The sequence below is a fragment of the Ceratotherium simum genome, chromosome 40 (genome assembly GCF_057802395.1).
Source record: "Ceratotherium simum simum isolate JZ-2026a chromosome 40, ASM5780239v1, whole genome shotgun sequence".
NCBI classification, from domain to species: Eukaryota; Metazoa; Chordata; class Mammalia; order Perissodactyla; family Rhinocerotidae; genus Ceratotherium; species Ceratotherium simum.
The window spans coordinates 2,286,599-2,311,773 of NC_141939.1; the positions used below are offsets into that span (position 1 = coordinate 2,286,599).

Below are 25,175 nucleotides of genomic sequence, written 5' to 3' on the forward strand. Positions count from 1 at the left end.
TTCCCAGAAGGGGAAAGGCCAGGAATGTGGTACGAGGTTGAGTAGTCTGCACTTTGGAACTTTCTCTTTTCTTGTGTCTATTTGCTGATGAGGCACAAAATTAAAATCCAGTGTGGAAAAGTTGCACGCTCTGCCAAGGGTTTACATGCTGCACTGCTTCCCATTCAGTTACGTTTCTTCTCTTTTTTTAAGAGCCATCATTTATGTTAGCACAAAGTACCACCATGCTTCTACTTAAAATGGTCTCCATTTCACTAGGCGCCTCCCTCAGACTTCCATTTAGCTTGTACTCTCGCCTCTCTCCCTCCAAGCAACATTGTGCAAGTGCAGTCGGAAGGCAAGTTCTCACTTTCTTTTCTCCTTAGCTATTGCCAACTCCTGAGTTTCCAGAGGGCGCCTCTCCATTGTCCCAGACTTCAGGCATTCGGGGCCCAGAGACTCGTGCAGAACATTCGTGTGGGCCTCTCCTGGCCATCATGCACTCTAAAATGGAGACCCTCAACTTTCAGTTGCACCTTTTGCTCTCAAGAACTGATGGGTCTGAGGTTCAGCCAGGTGACTGGGACACAGAAAAAAACAGGAAACGTTCCTTCTTTTCCCCAAAGTCGGCCCCCAAGACACTGGTCTGCTGGCAAATCACGCCTGCCCACTCTTGGCTCTCTAGACCCCATTGCCTCCTTCTTGTTGTTAGCGCTGTCAAGTGGATTCTGACGCCTAGCAACCCTGTGTACAGCAGAGCAGAACTCTGACCAGTCTTTTTGTGCCATCCTCTCACTTCTGACGCTATATCAGACAACGCTCCATTGCTATTCATAGGGCTTTCACGGCCAATTTTTTTCAAGTGGGTGGCCAGGTCCTTCTTCCTAGTCTGTCTTAGTCTGGAAGCTCCACTGAAACCTGTCCACCATGGGTGACCCTGCTGGTATTTGAAATACCGGTGGCATAGCTGTCAGCATCACAGCAACACGCAGCCACCATAGCATGACAACCAGCAGACAGCTGGTGTGGTTCCCTGAGGGGGAAACGAACCTGGGTCACGGTGGTGAGAGCGCTGACTCTTAACCACTAGACCATCATCGCCTGCTTCTACCACCCACGTATTTAATGGGTACTAGACAGAGAGAGAGGTCAGCAGCACGAGCAACAGTACCCAAAGCTCCTCCCTCCCTCAGACCACCACGCAGGGCACGCTGGGACTACTCTCAAGTTCATCCCCCCCTAGCAGAGGGACCGAGGGCACAGGAAGGCACCCAGGTTGTCACAGCCAACATAGTACCTGTGGTACTCACCCTCCTTCCCCACCTGCCAGACCTCCACCTCCAGCAGTAACAGCAAAACACTGCAGAACCCGTTATTCCAAGAAGATGTGTTGACTTTCGACTTCTGGGTCCACCCCAGGTTTGCCCTTCAAGCTGGGACAACTCAGTGTCCTGGGGGACGTCTGCGGTTGAGCGTAAGGGCACAAGAAGGACCTACACTCACACAGGACTTCTGGATGAAGTAGTGGCATTTGATTTTTTTGAGCTTGCAGAATGTAATGCACATCAAGGAGGTGATAAGTATATTGCCCTCATTTCCTAGAAGATGAACGTCAAAGCCAGAACCAAATCAAGCGTAGTTTGTGTAAAGAACAGCCCCATTAACGATGGGGAGGAAAATGCTGATCCCAGGAAGAATACTGGAACAAGCACTCTGGGATAAAACACAGAAATAATGCTCTCATAACGCACGCGATCACATTTTTATTAACAAAGGAAGTCTTGTTTGGAAACAAAACATCCTGAGAGGAGTCTGAAATTAATCCTCTGACAGGCAGAAATCCACACTACTTATATATTCTAATTATAATTACAACCTGCTCTTAATGCGAACATTCCAAATGATTAGTCCCTTTATTAAGAACCAGAAAAAAGACTTCCTGCAGAATAATGAGAACTTCTCACAGCCCTGAGAAGGAGAAAACCAGGAGATAATTCTGCAGGGAGCCGGAGAATGGGGGACATAACTTATTTAATAAAAGTGCTTCGTTTCTCTTTTTTGTTTAGGAATTGGTGTGCCCTTAGGGCTTCAGGCAGCGCCACGCTTCAGAACTGCTATTTCTAGAGCAAGATAAAAATAGGTATCATAGGAAAAGAACAATTTATCATTGTAATGGTTACATCCCACTTCAGAAACCACTAGAGACGGCTTCACATTTTTATTTCAAACATGTTTCCCGAGTCCTCAGGTGACACACGGGCACAGACGCCGGAAGGCTTTCTTCCATTTGTTCCTAATACAAACGGCTCGATTCTGAGTTCGTTTTCACCTGGGGTGACGTTGAGGTCTGCACTTTCTTAGACTGCTTTGCACTCCTCCTTTGCACTCCTGAAGGCTCCAAAGGCACTATCTGCGCCCGATCACTGAAGAGAGATGGGCTCCTTCTCCTTCCCGTCCCATCCCCTCGAGACCCCTGCTGGAGGGGAAGCGAGCGCTTTGAATGGAGCAACGCCGACTAAATTCTCCCCAGGTACTGCGTGCTCGAGCATTCCTACCGCTAGACCCACCTCTGTAACTGCACCGACCTCCTCATCATGGATGGACTTCTCTACTTTAAAACGTTCCTGGGATTTCTAGACGCTGTCATTGAACTAATTCTTATTATTTTTCTTCCGTTACTTTACGTGGCCAAATCCTCTTCATTTGACATTGAACTGGAGGCCAATTTCCTGAAAATAATCACTTTTGCTACTGTGGTTATTAACCAATGATACATTCAGAATGGATTTGGATTTTTTTCATGCTGTGGCAACATCAGATCCTTGATGTTTCTTCTGGTGTTAAGACTTCTTACACTGGAACCTAACCTATTTAATCTTTCTCTTTTTCTTCCTCTTATGAAACAAAGATCTAAGTGTTCCAGTTTGGTTATGGGAACTAAGGTTTTTGTAGAGTAGTAATTAACAGTAATAAAAAATTTTTACTGAACACTAACCACGGGTCAGGGCTTTCAAGTGTCTTCTCAACAGCCTCATGAGGTAAATATCACATTATCTACATTGTGCAGACAAAGATATGACCAAAGCAGAGAGAGGCTGATTAACTCACTCACAGTCCCACAGCTGGTAGGGGTAAATAAAGCCTCTGAATTCAGACAACCTGACTCTGGAGCCCGAGTTCTCAGCCCTCACATTGAGCTTAATTATGCTCTCAACAAGTGGGATGAGTGGCTCGAGGGGTGACGGTCAATGTTTCTCAGGCAAAGGCATGAGTTCAGTGATTCTTTGATGGCCCCTTTCAAATTTAATACCACCTTGGAATGTTTGGAAGCTTTTCACCTGGAATCCATGTGTCCCAGGAAGGGCAATATCTGTGGTCAGTACACAGGGGAACAGAGGAGGAGCCTGGGCACTGTGGCCACAGCACCCCTGAGAGTGGAGCCATAGAAGGCCACACAGAGGGGATGAGAAGGCCTGGGACACACTTGCCTTCAATAAGAGTGTCTTGAATGTGGTTTCATATTCCAGATAAGTTTCAGCCTGATCAACAAATCTGAAAAAAATAACCCACCAACAGACGAGGGACGGTTTATATAAATTTCTCAGAGGGTGAGGTTAGTGCTGAGCACACCAAGACACTCAGGAAGCAGACACCCTGTGGCTCTGGGACCCGGCCTCTGTGGCAGGCAGGCCAGCGTGGACATTCAGATTTCCCACCAAGAGCTATCCAGACAGTCCACCCTTCTGATTATCATTGAATTCCACCTGGGGATCCCCCCAGAGAGGATGGAGCATGTACGGATGACTGAGCAGTTGAGTTTTGACTGGTGATGAATAAACTGGCATACTGGTTTATGTATCTGTCACTTGAGTTCAATTAAGGTGAGTCAGTTCCCCTGAGCCTTATACACGGTGGGTGCACAGACAAATTAAAATTTCTGGATCTGCAAACAAGGGAACCCAATCCTATTCCTTACTGCCCTGTGGAGAGGGAACCTTTTGCCCTTCCTCTGACCCTCTGGGCCCCTCTCATTGCTTCTCCTTCCCTGCCCCAGGGAGCAGAAGGTGGAAATCAATCAGAACCTGGGATGCTAATGAGGCCATGGTTATTACAAGGTGTGGCCATTGTGTAGAAAGGCTGGCCCCTGGGTGTGGTGCTCCTGGGGGGTCCCATCCCACAAGGAACCTGTGCTCTTGGCACATTCTCTTGAACATTCTCATTCCGGTCCTTACTCTCGAGAATCTGGGTTACGAGGCTCACCAAGGTCCCAAGGCTGGATTGTGCTTAGAGGGAGGAAAGAGGCCAGGCTCGGTCTGCACCTAAACTACTCACTCCAATCCAGCTCTTGTCACCACTGAGGGAGGGTCCTGGGCGTCCCCACAGTGATTAATAACGTGACAGTCTTCTCTTCTGGAACTGCCTGGTTGGGGGGCAGTGGGGGGCAGGCTGGGAGGTTGGGTGGGATGCATGCATTCCTCATTTGCTGGCTTGACTCTTAACAGAACCCATCAAGGAATTCCACCCCATAAGACATGCCCGGGGACGCACTAGGACTAGGAGCCAGGACTAGGAGCCTGGCCTCGGAGCCATGGGAGTGACCAAACCTGGCCCTGCCTTCCCAGGGCCAGCAGTGCACCTGGTGTGATGACAAACCTGCAAAGCCAACAAGCATAGCGAGTGCCTTTCTCCTTGAATACTTTCCCCCATGGAGTAAGGGCATCATGATGAAGAAACTAATGATTCTTGAGGTTAAACAATAATTTCAAGTAAAATTTACCATATCTTCTTGGATCTCACTCTGTTTTCCATGTTTCATTTTATTTTCTGTGATTTTGGTCTTTTGAGGTCAAAATGAACATTCAAGGTTTCTCACCCTCAGCACTTCTGCCATTTGGGGCAGGATGATTCTTTGTTGAGGAGGCTGTCCCTGCACCATAGGATGTTTAGTGGAGTCCCTGGCCTCTACCCACCAGCAACTCCTGTTCAGTTGTGACAACGAAAAATGTCTCCAAACATCACTAAATGTCCCCTGGAGGGCACAGTCATCTCTGGTTGAAAACCACATCTTTCAAAGGCTGAACCAGTTTCTTGCTAATTTGGGGATTAGGTTTAAGTAGTTAGTTCTGGTACTTGAAATTCGTCAGGCAGTGATCCCCCTTTATCTGCATACACACCCTCCCACTTGCTTACTTGGGAATGGCAGCCATGGTTGGGCAGAGGGCCACTGCTGAGGGGTCCACCACTTGCCAGCTGGCTCCTATCAAGTGCGGCTGGCAACTGTCGGGTTGCATTAGGTGTGCTGTTTCTGGCGCTGGGTTTTGTGGGTGTCGTTTGGTCAATGTTCCTAGTAAGTCAGGAGTTACGTTATTTGGGGGCCCTAAATTCAACATGAGGGCTCAGACTGGGGTGGGGACTGTTCTTTCTCTGCAGAGTCTTATTCTCAGATAACCTGCCACCCTCTGAGTCACTCAATTATGAACACGCAACCAGAGCCAACTGACCTCTGTGGATGTGTGCCAGCGACAGGGAGGTAACGTGATGAAGACACGAGTTCCAGGCCCTGAAAAAGTCCTCCTTCTTGGTCATCACCTGTCAAATTGACAAAAGGAAAACAACCACTGATGATATTCTGAGAGAATCAAACTTAGTAGTTAGGCAGACGGCAAATATGCACATTTTCAATACAACCTTCAGCATGGGCATGTTGCAAGCCTGGCCCCTGTGACCCACAAAAGCTATTCATTAGATGAAGAAATGTCATAAACGTACTGTGAGCCCAGTTTATATGTTTATATTAATTCTTCACATATCAAACAAACATGGCCACTACCAGCTGCCAATTCTTGAGATATAACAGGCGTTCCAGAAACAATTTGAAGGGGAGAGTGCACGCACAGATAAAGGGAGGCTGTTTTAATCGGGTCACTCGCTGCCTGAAGAATTCTAAATACCACGACTAACTGCTTACACCTAATCCACAACAAAACCAACCCATCTCCCTCCCTCCTTCCTTTCACTGCAGGCAGGTACTTCCATTTGTTTTCAAGTTGTTTCTGGAACACCTGTCACATCTCCAGAATTGGCATTTGGTAGCAGCCGTGTTGGATATGTGTGAGGAATTCACATAAACATGGAATCTGGACTCACAGGACGTTTCTGTCAATTATTCACCTAACGAATAGCTTTTGCGGGTCTACTCGTTGAACAACGGTCTTTCCATCACTCTGATGAAGGGAGTTTTTTTGCTTTGTTTTGTTTTTCAGTGGGAGGGAAGTAAGAAAATATAACTGGAATAAAATAAGAATGAAGAAAGTGCACGGAGAAGAGAAAGATGCCGAATCACGAAGCTGGCAGTTATAGTCATCAGGGTGGAGCTAAAGGCAGATTCTTATCTGACCAGAGAAGAGTGTTAAATTTGGCACTTCTGACTTTTCTTTGTTACTTCTTGCCTTTCTTTGTTTCGAAAACCTAATGGTTTGATATTTAAACTTTTAGCAATTTTCTTTGCTCAAAGAAATAACACTCAAATAGAAAGTTCGCCTCTATGTATCTGCTTCTCTTTTGTTTTAAACTCACACCCTGAGCACTATGGTTGGAAGGTAGCCTGCCTCCTGCGGCTACTCAGTTCCTGCAGGGCCTGGAGGACTTGCTTTGTAAAATCCCTCCTGGAACAGAGTGCTTTGTCTCCAGTGGAAAAACAGCACTGCAGAAAGCCTGTGCCCATGTATAATTCAGCACGATGACCTGGGGCAGCAGGCACAGCATGGAGGACCACGTCACATGTGCCTCGGAGTCCCCACCTCACCGGGGCACCGCATGACAGTCAAGGGAGAGGAGAATGTCTGTCTCGCTCCCTCAATCAGTATCTCTCTGTATTGCTGTCACAACTACAACTGAAAAGGCAAGGTGGAGACAAGCAAGTCTCAAGGAACAGCCTGCAGAACATCTTTGGCAGAGGTGAGGACAAGCGCAGGCCAAATACTCCAGTCCCAAAACCCTACCCATCACCCTGTAGAGGAAAATGCTGGGAGATCCACGCCAGGGCCTGTGGACAGGCTCTCCTTAATGTGTGTCGGCTGTCCCCCACCATTGCATGGGAAGGAGAGAGGAAGGATAAAACATTGTGCAGCTGTGTCCAAACAGAATCAAGGGCACTTTTAAACTTTTGAAAAACTCAATGTGTAGATAAGTCTTTCTCTGGCCTGATCAAGAGAGAACCAGGGACAGACAATTGGCTGGACAATGTAGAATGGTGTCTGAAGAAGGGACGTCAGGTGGGAAAACCTCGCAGAGGGCCCTTTGCAAAACTTGCTGTGACTGCACCCCCCAAAAAGTACAAGGCAAAAGGAAAAAGCAAGAGGAAAGGCCCCTTGAAAGCCTGCCAGCCAGCTCCTAAGTGCTTTTCCTTATATGTCAACATCCCAGCACTGCTGTAGGACCCGCTCGAGCAGGCTCAGTGTAACGTCATCCCTGCTGGCAAGTGTCCCCTCACTCCCCACTCCCCAGGCAGGAAGGCTGGTGTGACTCACCCCCCACTGAAGGATGGCACTTAGGACTTGGAACATGTTGACAGAAAGGCAGCTTTACTTGGACAGATGCCCAGGAAAGCGACTGATGAGAAGCCTCTGTCCCCTTGAATTGGAGTTTATTGGCAGGAAATAATAAGGGGGCTGAACAGTGGTCCACACATCCAGGTGGGATGGCCCAGGAGCAGTGTGTGGGGTCACACTCCATCCCACTGTCAAGTGGTCAAAATGAGCAGATCAGAATGTCCAACTCTGGTTCAGTCTCCAAGTGGAGACTCAGTATTAACTCCATAGTGTCACTGCCCACAACTGTAACGCAGCTGATAATAGCCTGTGCAATGCATAGGATATTAAAATGTATTTACTGCATCAACAACATTGTAAAATGAGAGAAATCAAATATCTAACCCTCTTACCTTACAAAACTTTCATACAAGGCTTCAGGAGAGAGGATTGTTTTTTTTTTTAATCAATTGGAAAGTTGGATTAGGTAAGCATGCTTACTTTATTTTTTCCTTTTTTTTTTTTGGTGAGGAAGATTGGCCCTGAGCTAACATCTGTGCCAATCTTCCACTATTTTGTATGTGAGTTGCCGCCACAGCATGGTTTGAGGAGTGGCATAGGTCTACGCCCAGGATGTGAAGCCGCGAATTCGGGCTGCCAAAGTGGAGCTCACCAAACTCAACCACTACGCCACCTGGCCGGCCCCAGGAGAGAGGATTTTTTAAATGGTATAGTTGTTCTTTACTTCAAGCAGTAAAACTGCTACTGAAAACTTGTATGTAAATTATCTTTATGCAAACTAAATCCTTCTTAAAATGCACCAGTCAACAGACACTGTTTTAAGCCCTTCATTGCATTTCCTCATTTAGTCTTCAGAAGCCCTGCAGGTAGGTATTATTGATATCTTTTGATATCTTCATTTTGCAGGTAGAAAACTGTGACACAGAGAGGTTGAGGAACTTGCCCAACGTTGCAGAGCTGGGTTCAGACTGGGCACCTAGGTTTCTGAGCCCATGTTCCTAACCACAGGCTACACTGCCTCCCAATGGACTATTGGGGAGTTAGTCCCCTGGCAACACCTGTCCCTCCCAAATACACAGTTTATAAAGATGCAATGTAACACATGGTCATGTTTAATGTGAACCACGCCCCACACTTAAAGCCTCTGATGGGAATAAATGCTTATTTCCTAATAAATCATCACACAGCTAAGACAGAGCTAAACTCATACAGAAACCCCTGCTGGCCTCGCCTTGGCTGGATGCCCATACCCACTCCCCCTTCTTCTCTTCTAGAAAAACCCCAAACAGCTTTGGGCAGCAAGATACCCAATTAAAAATACTTACCTCCCTACGAAGGATCCACTAACAAACCTCAGCTAACATCACATTTAATAGTAAAAGACTGAGTGCTTTCCCCTATTCAACACTGTGCTGCAGGCTCCAGCCAGGGCAATAAGGCAAGAAAAAGAAATTAAAGGTGTAGAGATTGGAAAGGAATAAGTAAAACTGTCTTCATCCAACAAGACATGATTTTCTACATAGAAAATCCTAGGGAATATATAATTAAGCTACTAGAACTAGTAAGTGAATTAAGCAAAGTCATAAGATACAAGATTTTGATATACAAAAATCAATTGCATTTCTAGCAACAAACAACTGGAACTTGAAATAAAAATGTCATTGCAATAGCAACAAAAATATGAAATACTTACAGATACATGTTACAGAATACATGCAATATCTGTACATGAAAACTAAAAAACATTGCAGGAGGAAATTTAAAAGGAGCACCCCAAGGGAGAAATCTACTGTGTTCATAGGTCAGAAAACTTTATATTGCTAAGACATCACTTCTTCTCACACTGACCTATAGAATTGACACAATGCCAGTCAAAATCCCAGCAGACTTCATTTGTAGAAATTAACAAGCTGACTGTAAAGCTTATATGGAAATACAAAGGACCTAGAATAGTCAAAACAATTTTGAGAATAAAAAGTTGGAGGATTCACACTAACTGATTTCAAGACTTACCATAAAGCTGTAGTAAATACAACAGCATGGTATTGGAATAAAGATAAAAATATAGATGAATGGAAAAAAATAGTCTGGAAATAGTGTCACACATGTAAGGTCAACTGATTTTCAACAAAGGTACCAAGGTCATTGGAGAAAAAGCAGTCTTTTCAACAAATGGTGCTGGGACAGCTGAACATCCACATGCAAAAGCAAACAAGTAAATAAGTGAACTCAACCCCTACACACACCATGTACAAAAGTTAACTCAAAGTGGATCAGAAACCTAAATGTAAGAGCTAAAACTACAAAACTTCTAGAAGAAACTATGGGAGCCAATCTTAGTGACATTGGGTTAGGGAAAGATTTTGTGAGACAAGACACAAAAAGGTTGAATTTCATCAAAATTGAAATTCTGCTCTTTAAAGACACTGTCAAGAAGATGAAAAGGCAGATAATGGATTGGGAGAAAATATTTGCAAATCATGTATATAATAAAAGATGTCCGTACAGAATTTATAAAGGTATCTTACAACTTTTGTTTTCTTAGTAAGAAAACAAAATCCAGCTTAAGAAATGCACAAAAAAATTTGAATAGACACTTCACCAAAGAAGATAAATGAATGGCAGATAAAAATATGAAAAAGATTTGAGAAATGCAAATTAACACTACAATGAAATACCACTGCACATCCACTAGAATGGCTAAAATGAGTAAGACTGCAAATACCAAGCATGGGTGAGGATGCGGGGCGACCAGAAGTCATTCCTGGTGGGAATGCAAAATGGTACAGCTATTTTGGAATACCACTTGGCGGTTTCTTATAAAGTTAAACACACCTACTGTAGAACCCAGCCCTTCCACTCCAGATGTTTACACAAGATAAATAAAAACATATGTCCACGCAAAGACTTGTACGAGAATGTTCATAGAAGCTTTATTCATAATAGCCAAAACCGTAATAGCCAAAACTGTGATCAATCCACATATCCACCAACTGGTTAATGGATAAACAAATTATAGTACATCCATACAAAGGAATACTGCTCCACAATAAAAACCAAGGCACCGGTGTTACACGCAACAACTTGGAAAAATCTCAAAAGCATTCTGTTAAGTGACAGAAGCTAGACACAAAAGACTATACACTATGTTGTTCCATTCATATGACATTATAAAAAAGGCAAACCTATAGCAAAAGAAAAATCAGGGTTTTTCAGGAGTCAGAGTGGGAGAGGGGATTGACTGCAAAGGGGCATGAAGGAACTTTTTGGGGTGATGGAAATATTCTATGCCTAGATTGTGGTGACGATTATAGGACCAAATGCATTTGTCAAAAGTCACTGATTGTACACTTGACACTGGGGAATTTTAACATATATAAACTTTAATATATATAATTTACATACACACACACGCAGTCGACCGTCCATATACACAGCTTCTGCAATCTCGGATTCAACCAACTGAGGATCGAAAGGCCTACAATGGTTTGCATCTGTACTGAACGTGTACAGACTTTTTTTTCTTGTCATTATTCCCTACGCAATACAGTATAATAACTATTTACATAGCATTTACGTTGTATTAGGTATTATAAGCAACCTAGAGATGATTTAAAGTATATGGGAGGCTGTGGGTAGATTATATGCAAATCCTATACCATTTTATATAAGGGACTTGAGCATCTGCAGATTGTGGTATCCGAGCAGGGTCCTGGAACCAATCCTCCACAGATACTGAGGGACCACCATAATAGATATAGATATAGACATAGATATACACATACATGTGTACAGTATATATATATGCATGTGTGTGTGCATCTATTTATAAAAGCTGATTTTAACACATGCTCAGCTCCCCAGACTCCTTTGCAGCTAGGGCTAGAGAGGTAAATCGCATGGCCAATGAGAGTAGGCAGATGTCTATCTACCAGGGGGTCTTCTGTGAAAGCTATTGTTTTCTTGATAAAAAAGATAGCCTGAGCTGGCATGTGCCCTATTTTCTTTGTCCTTTTCCCATCTTCCTGCTTGGAATTTAGCCATCTTGTGAGTGTAAGAATAGTTAAAAGCCCGTGCTAAGGAGTTATATTATTTACCCAGGGCTGCTGTAACAAATTACCACAATCTTGGTGACATAACACAACAGGAATGTACACTCTCACAGTTCTAGAGGCTAGAAGTCGTGTCTTGGCAGGGCCATGTTCCCTCCAAAGGTTTTAGAAGATGATTCTTCCTGGCCTCTTCTGGCTTCTGGTGGTTGCCAGCCATCTTTGGCATTCCTCAGCTTGTAGATGCATCACTCAAATACCTAAATCTCTACCTCCATCTTCACAAAGCATTCTCCTCGGTGTCTGTCTCTGTGTTGCTCCTCTTCTCATAAGGACACCAGTCATATTGGATTAGGGCCCACCCCACTCCAGTATGACCTCATCTTCACTTGATTACATCTGCAAAGACCCTATTTCCAAATAACGTCTCATTCATGGGTACCAGGAGTTAGGACGTGAACATATCTTTCTGGGGGACACAATTCAACCCACAACAGGAGAGTAGAGCGGAAGGACAGCAAGAGCTAAGGTCCTGCCTCAGTCATGGAGCCACAGCACTTTCTACACTCTTTAAGCTCCTGTCTTGAGCAGCATTTAAAGATTCTCCCCTTTGTGTTCAGCCCCAAATCCATGTGCTGTGTCCTTTGAATTAGTTTTCTGTGCTCACTCTTAAATCGGCCCTCTTCCTTCTAATCTCACTGTGGATAGAGGGTGGAACCAGAAGGAAACAGCCCAATCCTGACCAAGAACTGTACCCACACCTAGAAGGTAAGAGAACCTTGCTGAGGTTGGATATCAGATACCATGACACATGCTAGGTCTTCAACTATGCCCATCAAATAAAGAGTATAGGGCCGGCCCCGTGGCTTAGTGGTTAAGTGCGCGCGCTCCGCTGCTGGCGGCCCAGGTTCGGATCCCGAGTGTGCACCGACGCACCGCTTCTCTGGCCATGCTGAGGCCGCGTCCCACATACAGCAACTAGAAGGATGTGCAACTATGACATACAACTCTCTACTGGGGCTTTGGGGGGAAAAATAAATAAATAAAATTATAAAAAAATAAAAATAAATAAAGAGTATAATACGACATTTAAAAATTTTTTAGGGGCCGGCCCCATGGCTTAACGGTTAAGTGCATGCTCCGCTACTGGCAGCCCGGGGTTCGGATCCCGGGTGCATACCGACGCACCGCTTCTCTGGCCATGCTGAGGCCGCGTCACACATACGGCAACTAGAAGGACGTGCAGCTATGACATACAACTATCTACTGGGGCTTTGGGGGGAAAAAAAAAAAGGAGGAGGATTGGCAATAGATGTTAGCTCAGAGCCGGTCTTCCTCAGCAAAAAAGAGGGGGATTAGCATGGATGTTAGCTCAGGGCTGATCTTCCTCACAAAAAAAATAAATAAATAAATAAAACTGTAAAAAAAAAAAAAAAATTTTTATAGAGAAGTAAAAGTTTCCCTTTTCCCCCTCAGGACAGCTTCCCCCACTGCCCCCAGCTGCCCATCCCCTAGGCTTCTGGGCCTGTTGTTCAGGAGGGAATAAGCCCTGTACCTGCCCAATAGATAACCACCTAATGGAAATATTGTAAGTCAAATCATCACAGGCCACAGTCTTTTTTTTCTTTCTCCTTCTCCTTCTTCCTTTTCTTTTGCTTCTCTGCAGTTGGCAGAGCCCATGGTCTGGCTTCCTCAGGCTTGGCTGCCCTCCAGCAGATGCTCACCTGGCCTCCCCTCCCCTCTGCTGCAGATCAGCCCAGGCTGGGGGACCTGGGGGTCACCCTGGGTCCCGTCCGCATCTCTCTGCGACTGCACTGTTGCATGGGCAGAGCACAAGACCATCTTTCTCCAGAGTCCTCACCAGCCCCTTTGGGTGCTCTTGCGTCCTCAGGGCGGTCCTCACAGAGCTAATGGCCCACCACTCTGGGCCAGGGCCAGGACGGCCCATTCCCCACCTGCTCAGCCCACATCTCTGCCTTCCTATCTCTCCTCCTGTGTGACTGTCTATCTTGTCTTTCTCTCTCTTTCTGCGTGTGTGTGTATGTGCGCGCGCGCATGTGTGGTCTTTATGTATTTTTCCGTTTCTTGTGTTTTTTTAAATCTTTCTATATTTCTCCCTCTCTCTTTCTCTGTCTAGAGGAGTTCTTTGCGTCTCTTTTTTCTAGCCTTACTCAACTACTTTTTCACTCTTCTATATTTTGAATCTTTTTGTATTTTTTCTATCCTTCTGGGATTTTTGTTTTTCCAGTTTTTTCTGTCCTTTCACATTTTTATTTCTATTTTCTTTTTTTCCCCTGTGCTTTCTTTCTGTCTTTTTTTCCTGGGCTAATTCAACTGCCTCCTCTTTCACTCTTCTCTTGTGTGTTTGCACGCCAAATTATTTCTCCCTTTTCTGTTTAGATTTTTTTCCTCAATTTAACTTGGTTTCCTCTGCTTGGCTTTGGGAAGAGGACCCTGCCGTCTCCACCAGCAGCTTCTCTGCCTGAACTCTGCCCTCTCCAAAAGCCGCTGCCCTCTTCCCGCATTGATGGGCGGGTGCTGCTCGGTCCTCCACAGCATCTCGCAGAAAGCAGGGTGGCTGGGTCCAAGAGCTGGCAGCTCACTGGTGGCTTTCAGCGCTGGGAATACAGGACTCTTTGCACCTTTGCCCTCTGAACCTGAGCTGCGATTCCAGAACAGCCATCTAACAAATCTCACTCAACATCCTCCTACATCCTGGGAGAAAGGCCACAGAAGGACACCCTTATGTCTACTGTCCCGGCTTGCTTGCTATGAGAAGGAAAAGTAAATATGCTCAAAATGCCCCAGAGAGGGCTGTGTCCTGGTTTGGGGGCCAGAAGGGAAGTTCCAGCTGTTGGGTTCGTGTCTGGTCTCAGAGCCTCGGTCAGAGTTTAAACCCAGGGCCCTTTGTCTACCACCTCCGGCCCCACCCTCAGACCCTTGCCAGTCCCTGGCTCTGCACCAGGTGCCCCTGTGCCAGAATCTCCCCTTCCCTGAGGTGACAGGTAGCAGCCCTGTAGGGCAAAGTGGGCGGAACATCCCTTGCCTGGGGAGATAACCCCTGGGGTGCAAGGCTGGGATTCACCACACATTTTCCTAGAGAAACACAACACAAGAATGCTGAATGGCATTATAGTATGACGGAGTCCAGCAACTAGGACCTCCCGAGCCCATCCATGTGCCCTGAAGTGCTTGTCCCCGTGTAAGGAAGACGTTCGATTTTACACTGAGTCTCAGGAAAGTACAGTCACGGTACCTACGTCACACACTCGAACACAGAGGTGTCTGGCTCCAGAGCACAATCTGCTGGGGGGACTCCCGCTGGCCCTCTTCCTCCCCAGTCCCCAACAGAGCTTGATCAGCACAGCTGCATTAGCACAGACATCGCCCACGCGGCCCTCATTGTTCACACAGAGGCCTCCCCTGCACACAGCCTGGTCCACAGCAGCAGAGAGAGCATCTTCCCCAACAGTGCTGGGGGCAGGTTCTCAATAAACGTGCGTTCACAGACACGCACGTGTGCACGCGCGCACACACACACACACGCTACCCTGAACTACGTCCGGTCCCAGAACACACTCCCTCTCTTGCTTCGGATACCCGCACGTGCCATTCTCTCCACCAGCCCTCCGCCTCCTCCACCCGACGGCCTCCTCCTGGTTTCAAGAAGCCTCCCAACAGCTCCCCCTCCCCCATGCGGTCTAGGTGCCCTCCTCTGGGCGCCCATCAAGCGGGCACGTCCCTCCATCGAAGCCCTTGCCACACTACGGTGTAAGCACTGCCCGTCCAGCGCAGGACTGCGACCAGCCCAGCCCCTATCTCTCCTCCTGTGTGACTGTCTATCTTGTCTTTCTCTCTCTTTCTGCGTGTGTGTGGTCAGGGCAATGACCACACGGAGGAACCCCCTAGCACAGACGCGTGGTGAGAGTAGAAGTGGACACTCGGGGAGGGAGTGGGAAAGAAACTGGGTTTGGAGGGCAGAGAAACGGCGAGAGGGAATTCAGTAGAGAGGGATATATGCAAAGACGTGCATGGGGCTCCCAGTCAGCCTCTCGCCATGTGGAAGTTATGGGGTCTGCTAGGGTCTCTGCTGCCTTTCTCTCACCTGCACTGTCCTCTAAGCTCTGATCTGGGGCCTGGCAATACCACCAGACCCCAAAGAGGGAGTCCATTCCTAGTGAAGTCCTGACTGTCTCTGTCACACACATGAGAGGGTCAGGAGAGGAGGGCAGCACATCTTTGATCTGCTCTGTTTCTGAATCTTTTCCCCACGAACGCTTAACTGCAACTGTCAGAACATGAAACCAATCAGGTCTTGGCAAAGGGCTCCTATAATTGAATATATTACTTCCTAATTTCTCCTCCGTTTCCCCTTTCATGTCACATTAAGAGTCTGCTTTTCATTACTGAGCCTTTCAGAATAGAAAATGACCGTTGGATGATACGTTCTCTTTGGTCATTTAGCGTACTTTTGAACTCTAGGCTCCTGAAACCGATCTCGATAATTTTCAACAACAGACACATAAATAAACAAATGTTTGGTACCTGCTCCCTTTCTTAACAGCTTCCTTATTTTAAAAGTTCCTTCTAACTGTTCTGGTGGATGGAGGAACAGAAGGGGGAAATCGGGAGGGCTTAAATAGATTTTACAGGCACCAAAGCCTGCATCTGGAGTACAGTCAGCTAGGAAGATCTTATTTCAACAATAACGATCTTCACATTTAGCTGAAGACTACGTTACGGAACCTGACTGCCCTTAGTGACTGCTTAAAGCTGACATAAGGCAGAATAATGTACATTTAATATGTGAAAGAAATTAGGCTCAAGATCCTAGTTTCCTGAATCTCTGCAGCAGCTCAGCTGGTGCCTGGCCCCAGAGACAGCTGGAGGAGGCATTCCTGGGGCTGTGAGCGAAAAACAACGGGTACAACGTGCAGAAATCCCACCCCATGGGGGATTTGGAGGTAATCCAGCCAACAGGAGATTGGGATGGAAAGCGCCGAACCCACTGCCATTTGGAACTGCTTAGGGCTCTGCGTTTCCATCGCCACTAATGGCATTCTATCTTCCCAGTGCGTGAGCTGGAGCCCTGAGCCACGCTTGACTCCACCTTCGGCTTTCTTCCCAAGTCTCACCAACCGGCCCTCACGCTCACTGCCACCACCCCACAGCTCAGGCTGGATCCTAAGTCTTGCAGGGCGATGATTACTGCGGGCTTCCAAAGGGTCACCGTCTCAGCACTGACTCCAGAATGATCTTCCTGACACCAGTGTGCTCAGGCCACAGTCCTATCACCTGCAGGGATGGTGGAAGGTTCTCAGCTCCGCAGGCAGGGTGCACAAGGCTTACTGCAGTGGGGACCTGCTGGTTGCCACAGTTACCCTCTCATCAGCCTCTTTAGCCCAGGACCTTGGATGCTGACTGGCTTGAGGCTCAGCCTGAACATGCCAATCACTCGCTCACATCCCATGCCTTGCCTCGAAGGTCTTGCCCACTTCTGCCTGGGGCTGGTGTGAAATGGCACGCTCTGCTGTTTATCATGCAAGATTCAGCTCAAGGATGCTCCATTCCATGTGCCACCACAACCCACAAGATGGGGCGGCCCTCCTTCTGCTCCAGACCCCTCCCATCGCACCTCCCCCGTGACCCGTATTACTGCCACCCATCCTTCCCAGTCTGAGAGTCCGCAGAGGACAGCCATTGCGTCTTACTCATCATCACAGCACCAGAACTCGCATAGTGACTTGTGCAACATCTTTTAAACAAGGAACTATTCAGTAAAAATAAAAACATTTACAGGTCTTCTTCTTTTTTTCTTAATCGTTTATTTAAATCTATATATCTGAAGCTCCAATGGAGCATTTTTATTTCACTGTCACTAGAAGGCTGATTTTTCAGTTAACCTTTTAGGAACTGTCACACAGCACACATTTCAGAACATCACGGCCACTTCTGTGTGAGCTTCTGTGTGCTCATCATGGAGAGAGGTTTGAGATACCTGGGAGTGAGGGGTGAATTAGCACCGGGAATTAACAAACAACAACAACAAAACAGCCTATTCAAACAGCCTGAGTGCTGGTGAGCAGGGAAGGAATGGGTGGCAGGTCACCAAGAACCGCCACATGAAATTCTAAGTCAATAAGTGGCTGTCAGTCCCCACCACCAGGCTGCTAAGCTGGCACGGGGATGGGCTGGAATTAGCACTGCCTCAGTGGAGAGGCCAGGCCAGGAGGTGTTAAGTCTTCTAGAGAGATGTGTCTGACTCCCTTCTTTGCATTATGCTGTGTCCTAAAGTCATACACCACCTGTGTGCTTGGTCCCAAGTGCCTCATCCCGATGGAGGCCCCTGCAGCCCAACAACTTTATCATCTCTCTCTTCCTAGTCCTGCAATCAGGTTGTTGGCTGTATAGCAAAGTGCTGGGCCCTAGGCTGCCCCTCATCACAGCAGGAACTTAATAAATGTCCTTGATCCCAGCTGACCATGAGTGTCCACCCACTGGCCTTATGGAAGGGCAGGACGAAATAGAACAATAGGCTCATTCCTATTTACCCCAATACTACTATCTCCAATAGCATTAAGCCCCAGGACAAGTCTACCCCCTCATCACAGAGAACTTCAAGAAACTGTCGTTCAAGCCCACAGCTAACATCATACTCAAAAGTGAAAGGTTGAAAGCTTTTCCTCTAAGATGAGGAACAAGACAAGGGTGCCCACTCTCACCACTCCTATTCAGTATAGTACTGGAAGTCCTAGCCAGAGCAACTAGGCGAGAAAAAGAAATAAAAGGCATCAAGAAGTAAAATTGTTTCTATTTGCAGATGATATGATCATATAGAGAAAATTCTAAAGACTCAGCCAAAAAAACTGTTAGAACTAACGAATTCAGTAAAGTTGCAGGATACAAAACCAACACACAGAAATCAGTTGTGTTTCTATACACTAACAGCAAAATATCTGAAAAAGAAATAAAAACAACCCCGTTTACAATAGCATCAAAAAATAATAAGATACTTAGGAATAAATTTAACCAAGGAGCTGAAAGATCTATATACTGAAAACTATAAGACAATGACGAAAGAAATTGAAGAAGACACAAATAAATGGCAAGATATCCCACGTTCATGGATCAGAAGAATTAATATTGTTAAAATGTCCATAATACCCAAAGCAATCTGTAGATTAAATGCAATCCCTATCAAAATTCCAATGGCATTTTCCCCAGAAATAGAAAAACCAATCCTAACATTCATATGGAACCATAAAAGACCCCGAACAGCGAAAGCAATCCTGAGAAAGAACAAAGCTGGAGACCTCACACTTCCTGATTTCAAACAAAGTTATAATAATCAAAACAGTGTGGTACTGGCATAAAAAAGGACACATAGACCAATGGAACACAATCAAGAGCCCAGAAATAAACTCCACATACAGAGTCAACTAATATTTGACAAGGGAGCCAAGGGTACCCTGTGGGGAAAGGATAGTCTCTTCAATAAATGGGGCTGGGAAAACTAGATAACCACATGCAAAAGAATAAAATTGGATTCCTATCTTACGCTGCTCATAAAAATTAACTAAAAATGGATTAAAGACTTAAATATAAGACCAAAAACCATAAAACTCCTAGAAGAAAGCATAGGGAGAAATCTCCTTGACATTAGTCTTGGCAACGACTTTTTGGATATGACACCAAAAGCACAAGCAACAAAAGCAAAAATAAACAAGTGGGACTACATCAAACTAAAAAGCTTCTGTATAGCAAAAGAAACAATCAACAAAATGAAAAGGCAATCTATGGAATGGAAGAAAATATTTGTAAACCATCTATGTGATAAGGGTTAATATCCAAAATATATTAGAAACTTATACAACTCAATAGCAAAAAACCACAAATATTCCAATTAAAAAATAGGCAGAGGATCTGAATAGACATTTTTCCAAAGAAGGCATACAAATGGCCAACAGATACATGAAAAGATGTTCAGCACCACTAATCATCAGGGAAATACAAATCAAAATCACAATGAGATATCACCTCACACCTGTTAGAAGCACTATTATCAAAAAAACAAGAAATAACGTGTTGGCAAGGATGTGGAGAAAAGGGAACCCTTGTGCACTATTGGTGGGAACGTAAACGGATGCAGTCACTATGGAAAACAGCATGCAGTTTCCTCAAAAAATTAAAAATAGAGCTACCACATGATCTAGCCATTCCACTTCTGAGTATTTATTTGAAGAAAATGAAAACATTAACTTGAGAAGATATCTGCACCCCCATGTTCTTGCAGCATTATTTACAGTAGCCAATGTATGGAAACAACCTAAGTGTCCATCTATGGATGATTGGATAAAGAAGATGTATATATATATACAAGGAATACCATTCAGCCATGAGAAAGAAGGAAATCCTGCCATTTGCGACAACATGGATGGACCTTGAGGACATTATGCTAAGTACAATAAGCCAGACATAGACAAATACTGTACAATCTCATTTATATGTGGAATCTAAAAAAGCCAAAGTCACAGAAATTGACAGTAGAAGGGTGCCTGCCCGGAGCTGGGGTGGGGGAAATGGGGAGATGTTGGTCAAAGGGTGAAAATTCCAGTTATGAGATGAATAAGTTCTGGGACTCTAATGTACAGCACAGCGACTATAGCTAACAATGCTCTATTATATACCTGAAAGTTGCTAAGAGAGTAGATCTTAAATGTCTCACCCGCTCCAAAAAGGTAATTATGTGAGGTGATGGGTGTGTTAACTAACACTGTTATGGTAATCACTTCATAATATATATGTGTATCAAATCATTACATTGTACACCTTAAACTTACACAGAGTTATATGTCAATTATATCTCAGTAAAGCCGGAAAAAAAATAAATAAATAACAGCAGAGACCAAAAAAAAAAAGAAACTGTTGTTCAGATTTCAGTCACTTACACCAAGTCTAACTCAACAGTAATTAGTGTACCATAAACTAGAAAAATGTCGTTTCTATGGTATGCTCTTCAATCATGAGCCCAAAGTTGGCACACGTCCCCATAGACTTGCCTGTCTCTGAAACTAAGTTCTGCCTTGTCCCCTTGTCCTGTCTGGCTGACTTGCCCAACTGCCCACAACTGAGCCTCCCTCACCACCTTGGCCAGGGCCTACTTCCTGTGGTCCAGCCTCCCAGATGTCAAGATCTCTGAACACAAAGTTCAGAATCTTTAGGGGTGTATCTGCCCGCCTTTGGGGCCAGCCCTCGACAGCCCACCTTCTTGCCAGACTCCTGTGACCCCGGCCACTGGCCTGGACCACCGCCTGTCATCTGTCACCGTGCTCGCTGGACTCCATGCTGCTGGCTGGCCTGAGCATCCACCACTGTGTTTTGGTAATGACATTGAGAAGTGTCTAGCACAGAACTGACACTTGGTGAACTTTGTTGTCATTAGTCATTTCCTCTTTTCCCCAATTAGTGTATCAAGATTCAGCAGCTGTGGCCTCCTGCTGGAAATTTCTAAGTTTCCAATTTTATATATAAAAAGATGGTGAAGTGCTTGTAATGCAAACAACCTGTCTAAATGCTGCGAGGCACTATTTATCTTTTAATGTTTTCATTGAGGTATAAAACGCATAGTCAGATGCATAATATGCATAAATTTTAAGTTCACAGCTTGATGATTGTTTTTGCCTTTGTTTTGAATATATATGTATTTTTTATTAAGGTCACATTGGTTTACAACATCATATGAATTTTTTACACATGTATATACCCATGTAATCACCCAGACCAAGCTACAGAAATTTGCCACACCCCATTTTGTACTCTCTCCCAATCAATACCACACTCTCCCACTCTCTAATTCTCATACCACCATCAACTAATTTCACCCCTTCTTCAGTGAATGTCATATCAATGGAATCATACATTATTAACCCTTTTGTGTCAGGCTTCTTTTACTAAATATAATGTCTGTAAAATTCACTTACGCTGTTGCATGTAACAGTAGTTTATCCTTTTTTATTGCTGGGTAGAATGCCGTTGTATGAATATACCACAACTGGTTTATCCAGTCTCATGCTGATGAACATTCGGGTTGTTTCCAGTTTTTGGCCATTAATGATAAAGCTGCTATAAACATCCTTGTGTGAGTCCTTTTGTGAGCATGTTTTCATTTGTCTTGGGTAAATAGCTAGGGAGGGGATAGGGTAGATATATATTTAACCTTATAAGGAGCTGCCAACTTGTTTCCCAGAGTGGTTATTACCATTTTATACTATGAACAGCAATGATGAAAGTTCTTGTGATGAAAGTTTTCACCAGGATTGAGCGTCATCAATTGTTTTAGTTTAACCCACTTCGGTGAGTGTGTCGTGGTGTTTCTTTGTGGTTTCCATTTCTATTCCGCTGATGACTAATAAGATTGAGCAAAGTTTCATGTGCTCGCTACCATTCTTTCATCTTCTTTTGTGAAGTGTCTTTTCAAGTCTTTTGCGCAATTTTTCTGGGGTTGTGTCTTTTTCTTATTGAGTCGTAGGAGTTCTTTATATATCTGGATAAAAGTCTTTTGTCAGGTACATGTATTGCAAATAATTTCTCCAATGTCATAGTTTGCCATTTTGTTTTTCTTACTGGTGTCTTTTGGAGAACAAAAAATTTTTTCCATTTTGCAAAAAATCCAATCAATCGATTAATTTAATGGTTAGTGCTTTTTATCTTCTTTCTAAGAAATCTTAGTTTACTCCAACACCACAGAGATATTTTCCTATGTTTTCTTCTGAAAGTTATAGTTTTCACTTTAAGTCTATGATCATTCTCAAATTAATTTTTGTATATTATATGGAGAATAGGTCAAGGTTCACTTTTTTCCATTCTGATATCTAGTAGCTTCCTACATAATTTGTTGAAAAAAATATCTTTCCATCATTTAATTTCCTTTATACCTTTGTCAAAAATCAAATAAACGTATATGTGTGGGACAATTTCTGGACTCTATAGTGTTCCATTGATCTACTGTTTATCCTTATCCAATCCCACACTGTCTGGATTATTGCATTAGCATAAACTCTGAAATCAGGTAGTGCAAGGCCTCCACATTTCTTCAACTTTTCTCATAGTTGTTTTGGTTATTTTAGGCCATTTGCATTTCCATATGAATTGTCAAATCAGCTTGTGAGTTTCTACAAAAATTTCTGCTGAGATTTCAATTGAGATTGTGTTGAATCTACAGACCAATCTGAGGAAAATGAACGTCATAGCAATATTGAGTTTTTACATGCACAAACACGGTATACTCCTCCATTTAGGTTTTCTTTAATTACTTTCTGCAACGTTTTATAGTTTTCAATGTACAGATCTTGCATTGTTTGAATTTTTATTGTTAAATGTATTCCTCAGACCTTCATGCTTTCTAATGATATTGTAAATTTAAGTTTACATTTTCTTTTCCAATTGTTTATTGATAGTGTATAAAAATAAAATTGATTTTGGATATTGAGTTTGTATCCTGTAATCTTTATTGATATATTAGTTCTTGTAGTGTTTTGGGTTTTTTTGGTAAATTCTTCCATACTTTCTATGTAAACAATTATTGCATCTGCAAATTAAAGACAGCCTTATTTCTTGCTTTACAATCTTTATGTCATTTATTTCTTTTTTTCTGCCTTGTTACACAGCTAGGACCTTCAGTGTAATGTCAAATAAAAGTGATGAAAGGGGACATTCTTGCCTTGTTCTCTATCTTAAGGAGGAAAGTGAGCAGTATTTCTCCATTTGATATGATGTGAACTATAGGTTTATTGTAGATGTGCTCTTTCAAAGTTGAAGAAATTACTTTCTATTCCTAGTCTGCTAACACTTTTGAATCATGAACTGGTGTTAGATGTTGTCAAAATTTTTTTCTACATTATATAATCATAAATTTTTCTCCTTTATTTTGTCAATATTGAAAATTTCACTGATGGATTTTGAATGTTAAATCAACCCTACATTCCTGGAATAAACACCACTTGGTGATAAATTTTCCATTTTTATACATTGCTGGATTCAATCATTAATATTTTATTACACATTTCTACATATATTCATGAAGAATATCGGTTTATAATTTTTTCTTTGTAGTATAGTTATTGGTATCAGTCTTGCACTGGTTTGAAAGAGTTTTGTGTAAGACTGGTGTTATTCTGTCTTTAAACGTTCGACGGGACTCAACGGAAAAACCACCAGGACTTGGACCTTTCTTTGTGGGATTTTTCCGTTACAAATTAAATTCATTTAATAGATATTTTTAGATCTTCCTTTCTTTTTGCTTGGTTTGAAAGTTGTGTTTTTCAAGGAATTTGTTCTAAGTTCTTGAATCGATTTGCATGAAGTTGTTCATAATATTCCCTTATTGTATTTTTAAAGTCTGTACTACATGTTATGATGTCCTGTCTTTCATTCTTGATATTGTTAGTGCTTTACCTCTTTCCTCTTGATAAATCTTGCTAGGGATCCATCAATTTTGTTAACCATTTCAAAGAACAAACTTTTAGGTTTGCTGATTTTCTCTATAGTTTCTTTCCTACTTTATTGATTTCTCTCTAGTCTTTATTATTACCTTTATTCTACTTATTTTGCTCCTGTTTTTATAGCTTGTTAAGGTGGCAGCCTACTTTATTTATTTAAAACTATTTTTATTTTCCAAGATAAGCATTTCAAGCTATAAATTTCCCTCTAAGGACTCTTTTCACTACATCCCACAAAATTTGATATGTTGTATTTTCATTATTGTTCAGTTTGAAATATTTTCTAATTCCCGATTCCTTCTGAATCACGAATTATTTAAAATGTATTTCTTAATATTCATACATTTGAGAGATTTTCCAGATATCTTTTTGTTATTGATCTCTAATTTAATTCCATTGTCGACAGAGAATACATTCTGTATTATTTCAATCTTTTCAAAAATTTATTGAGACGTCTTATGGACAGCAATGTAGTTCAAGGTGTAGTTTTCCATAAATGTCTATAAATGCTAAATAGGTCGAGTTGGATGACAGTGTTGTTCATATTTTTATAACCATACTGAATTCTGTCTACTTGTTCCATCAATTACTGGAGTTGTCTGTTTCTTTCTTTGGTTCTGTCAATTTCTGCTTCATGTTTAAATGACTGTTATGGTGCATACCTATTTCAGATTGTTCTTTTAATCCGAAAAGGATTCATTTCAGCTTAATCCTTTTAATCATCATGCAACGACCCTCTTTATCCTTGGTAATACTCCTTGTCTTAACGTTTGTTTTATCTGATATTAATATAGGCTCTCTTATGTTCTAGTTGCATGCTGTATCTTTTCTTGTCTGTGTCATCTTTAAAGCATGTAGATGAGACTTGCTTATTTTTAACTCTCCATGACAACGTCTGCCTTTTAATTGGAATGTTCAGTCCATTTACATTTAATGTAATTATTGATAGAGTTGGGTACAAGTCTACCATACCCCTACTTGTAGTCTGTCTCCTTAGGTCTTTAATTTTTGTTCCTCCTTCTATGCCTTCTTCTGGATTCACTAAGGATTTTTCCTTTGACCTCAGTCTACCTTCTGTATTACAACATATATTCTTTACC

General features: G+C 43.3%; 1 protein-coding gene across 5 annotated transcripts in view; it reads right to left on the reverse strand.

Moving 5' to 3' along the window:
- Positions 1-25,175, reverse strand: part of ACOXL (acyl-CoA oxidase like) — a 376,737-nt gene that overhangs the window by 73,762 nt on the left and 277,800 nt on the right. For all 5 annotated transcript variants that reach the window (XM_087426114.1, XM_087426113.1, XM_087426115.1 and 2 more), the window contains one exon: positions 5,481-5,568. In XM_087426114.1, the coding sequence (XP_087282240.1) occupies positions 5,481-5,568 (88 nt within the window). The remainder of the gene's footprint in view (positions 1-5,480; positions 5,569-25,175) is intronic.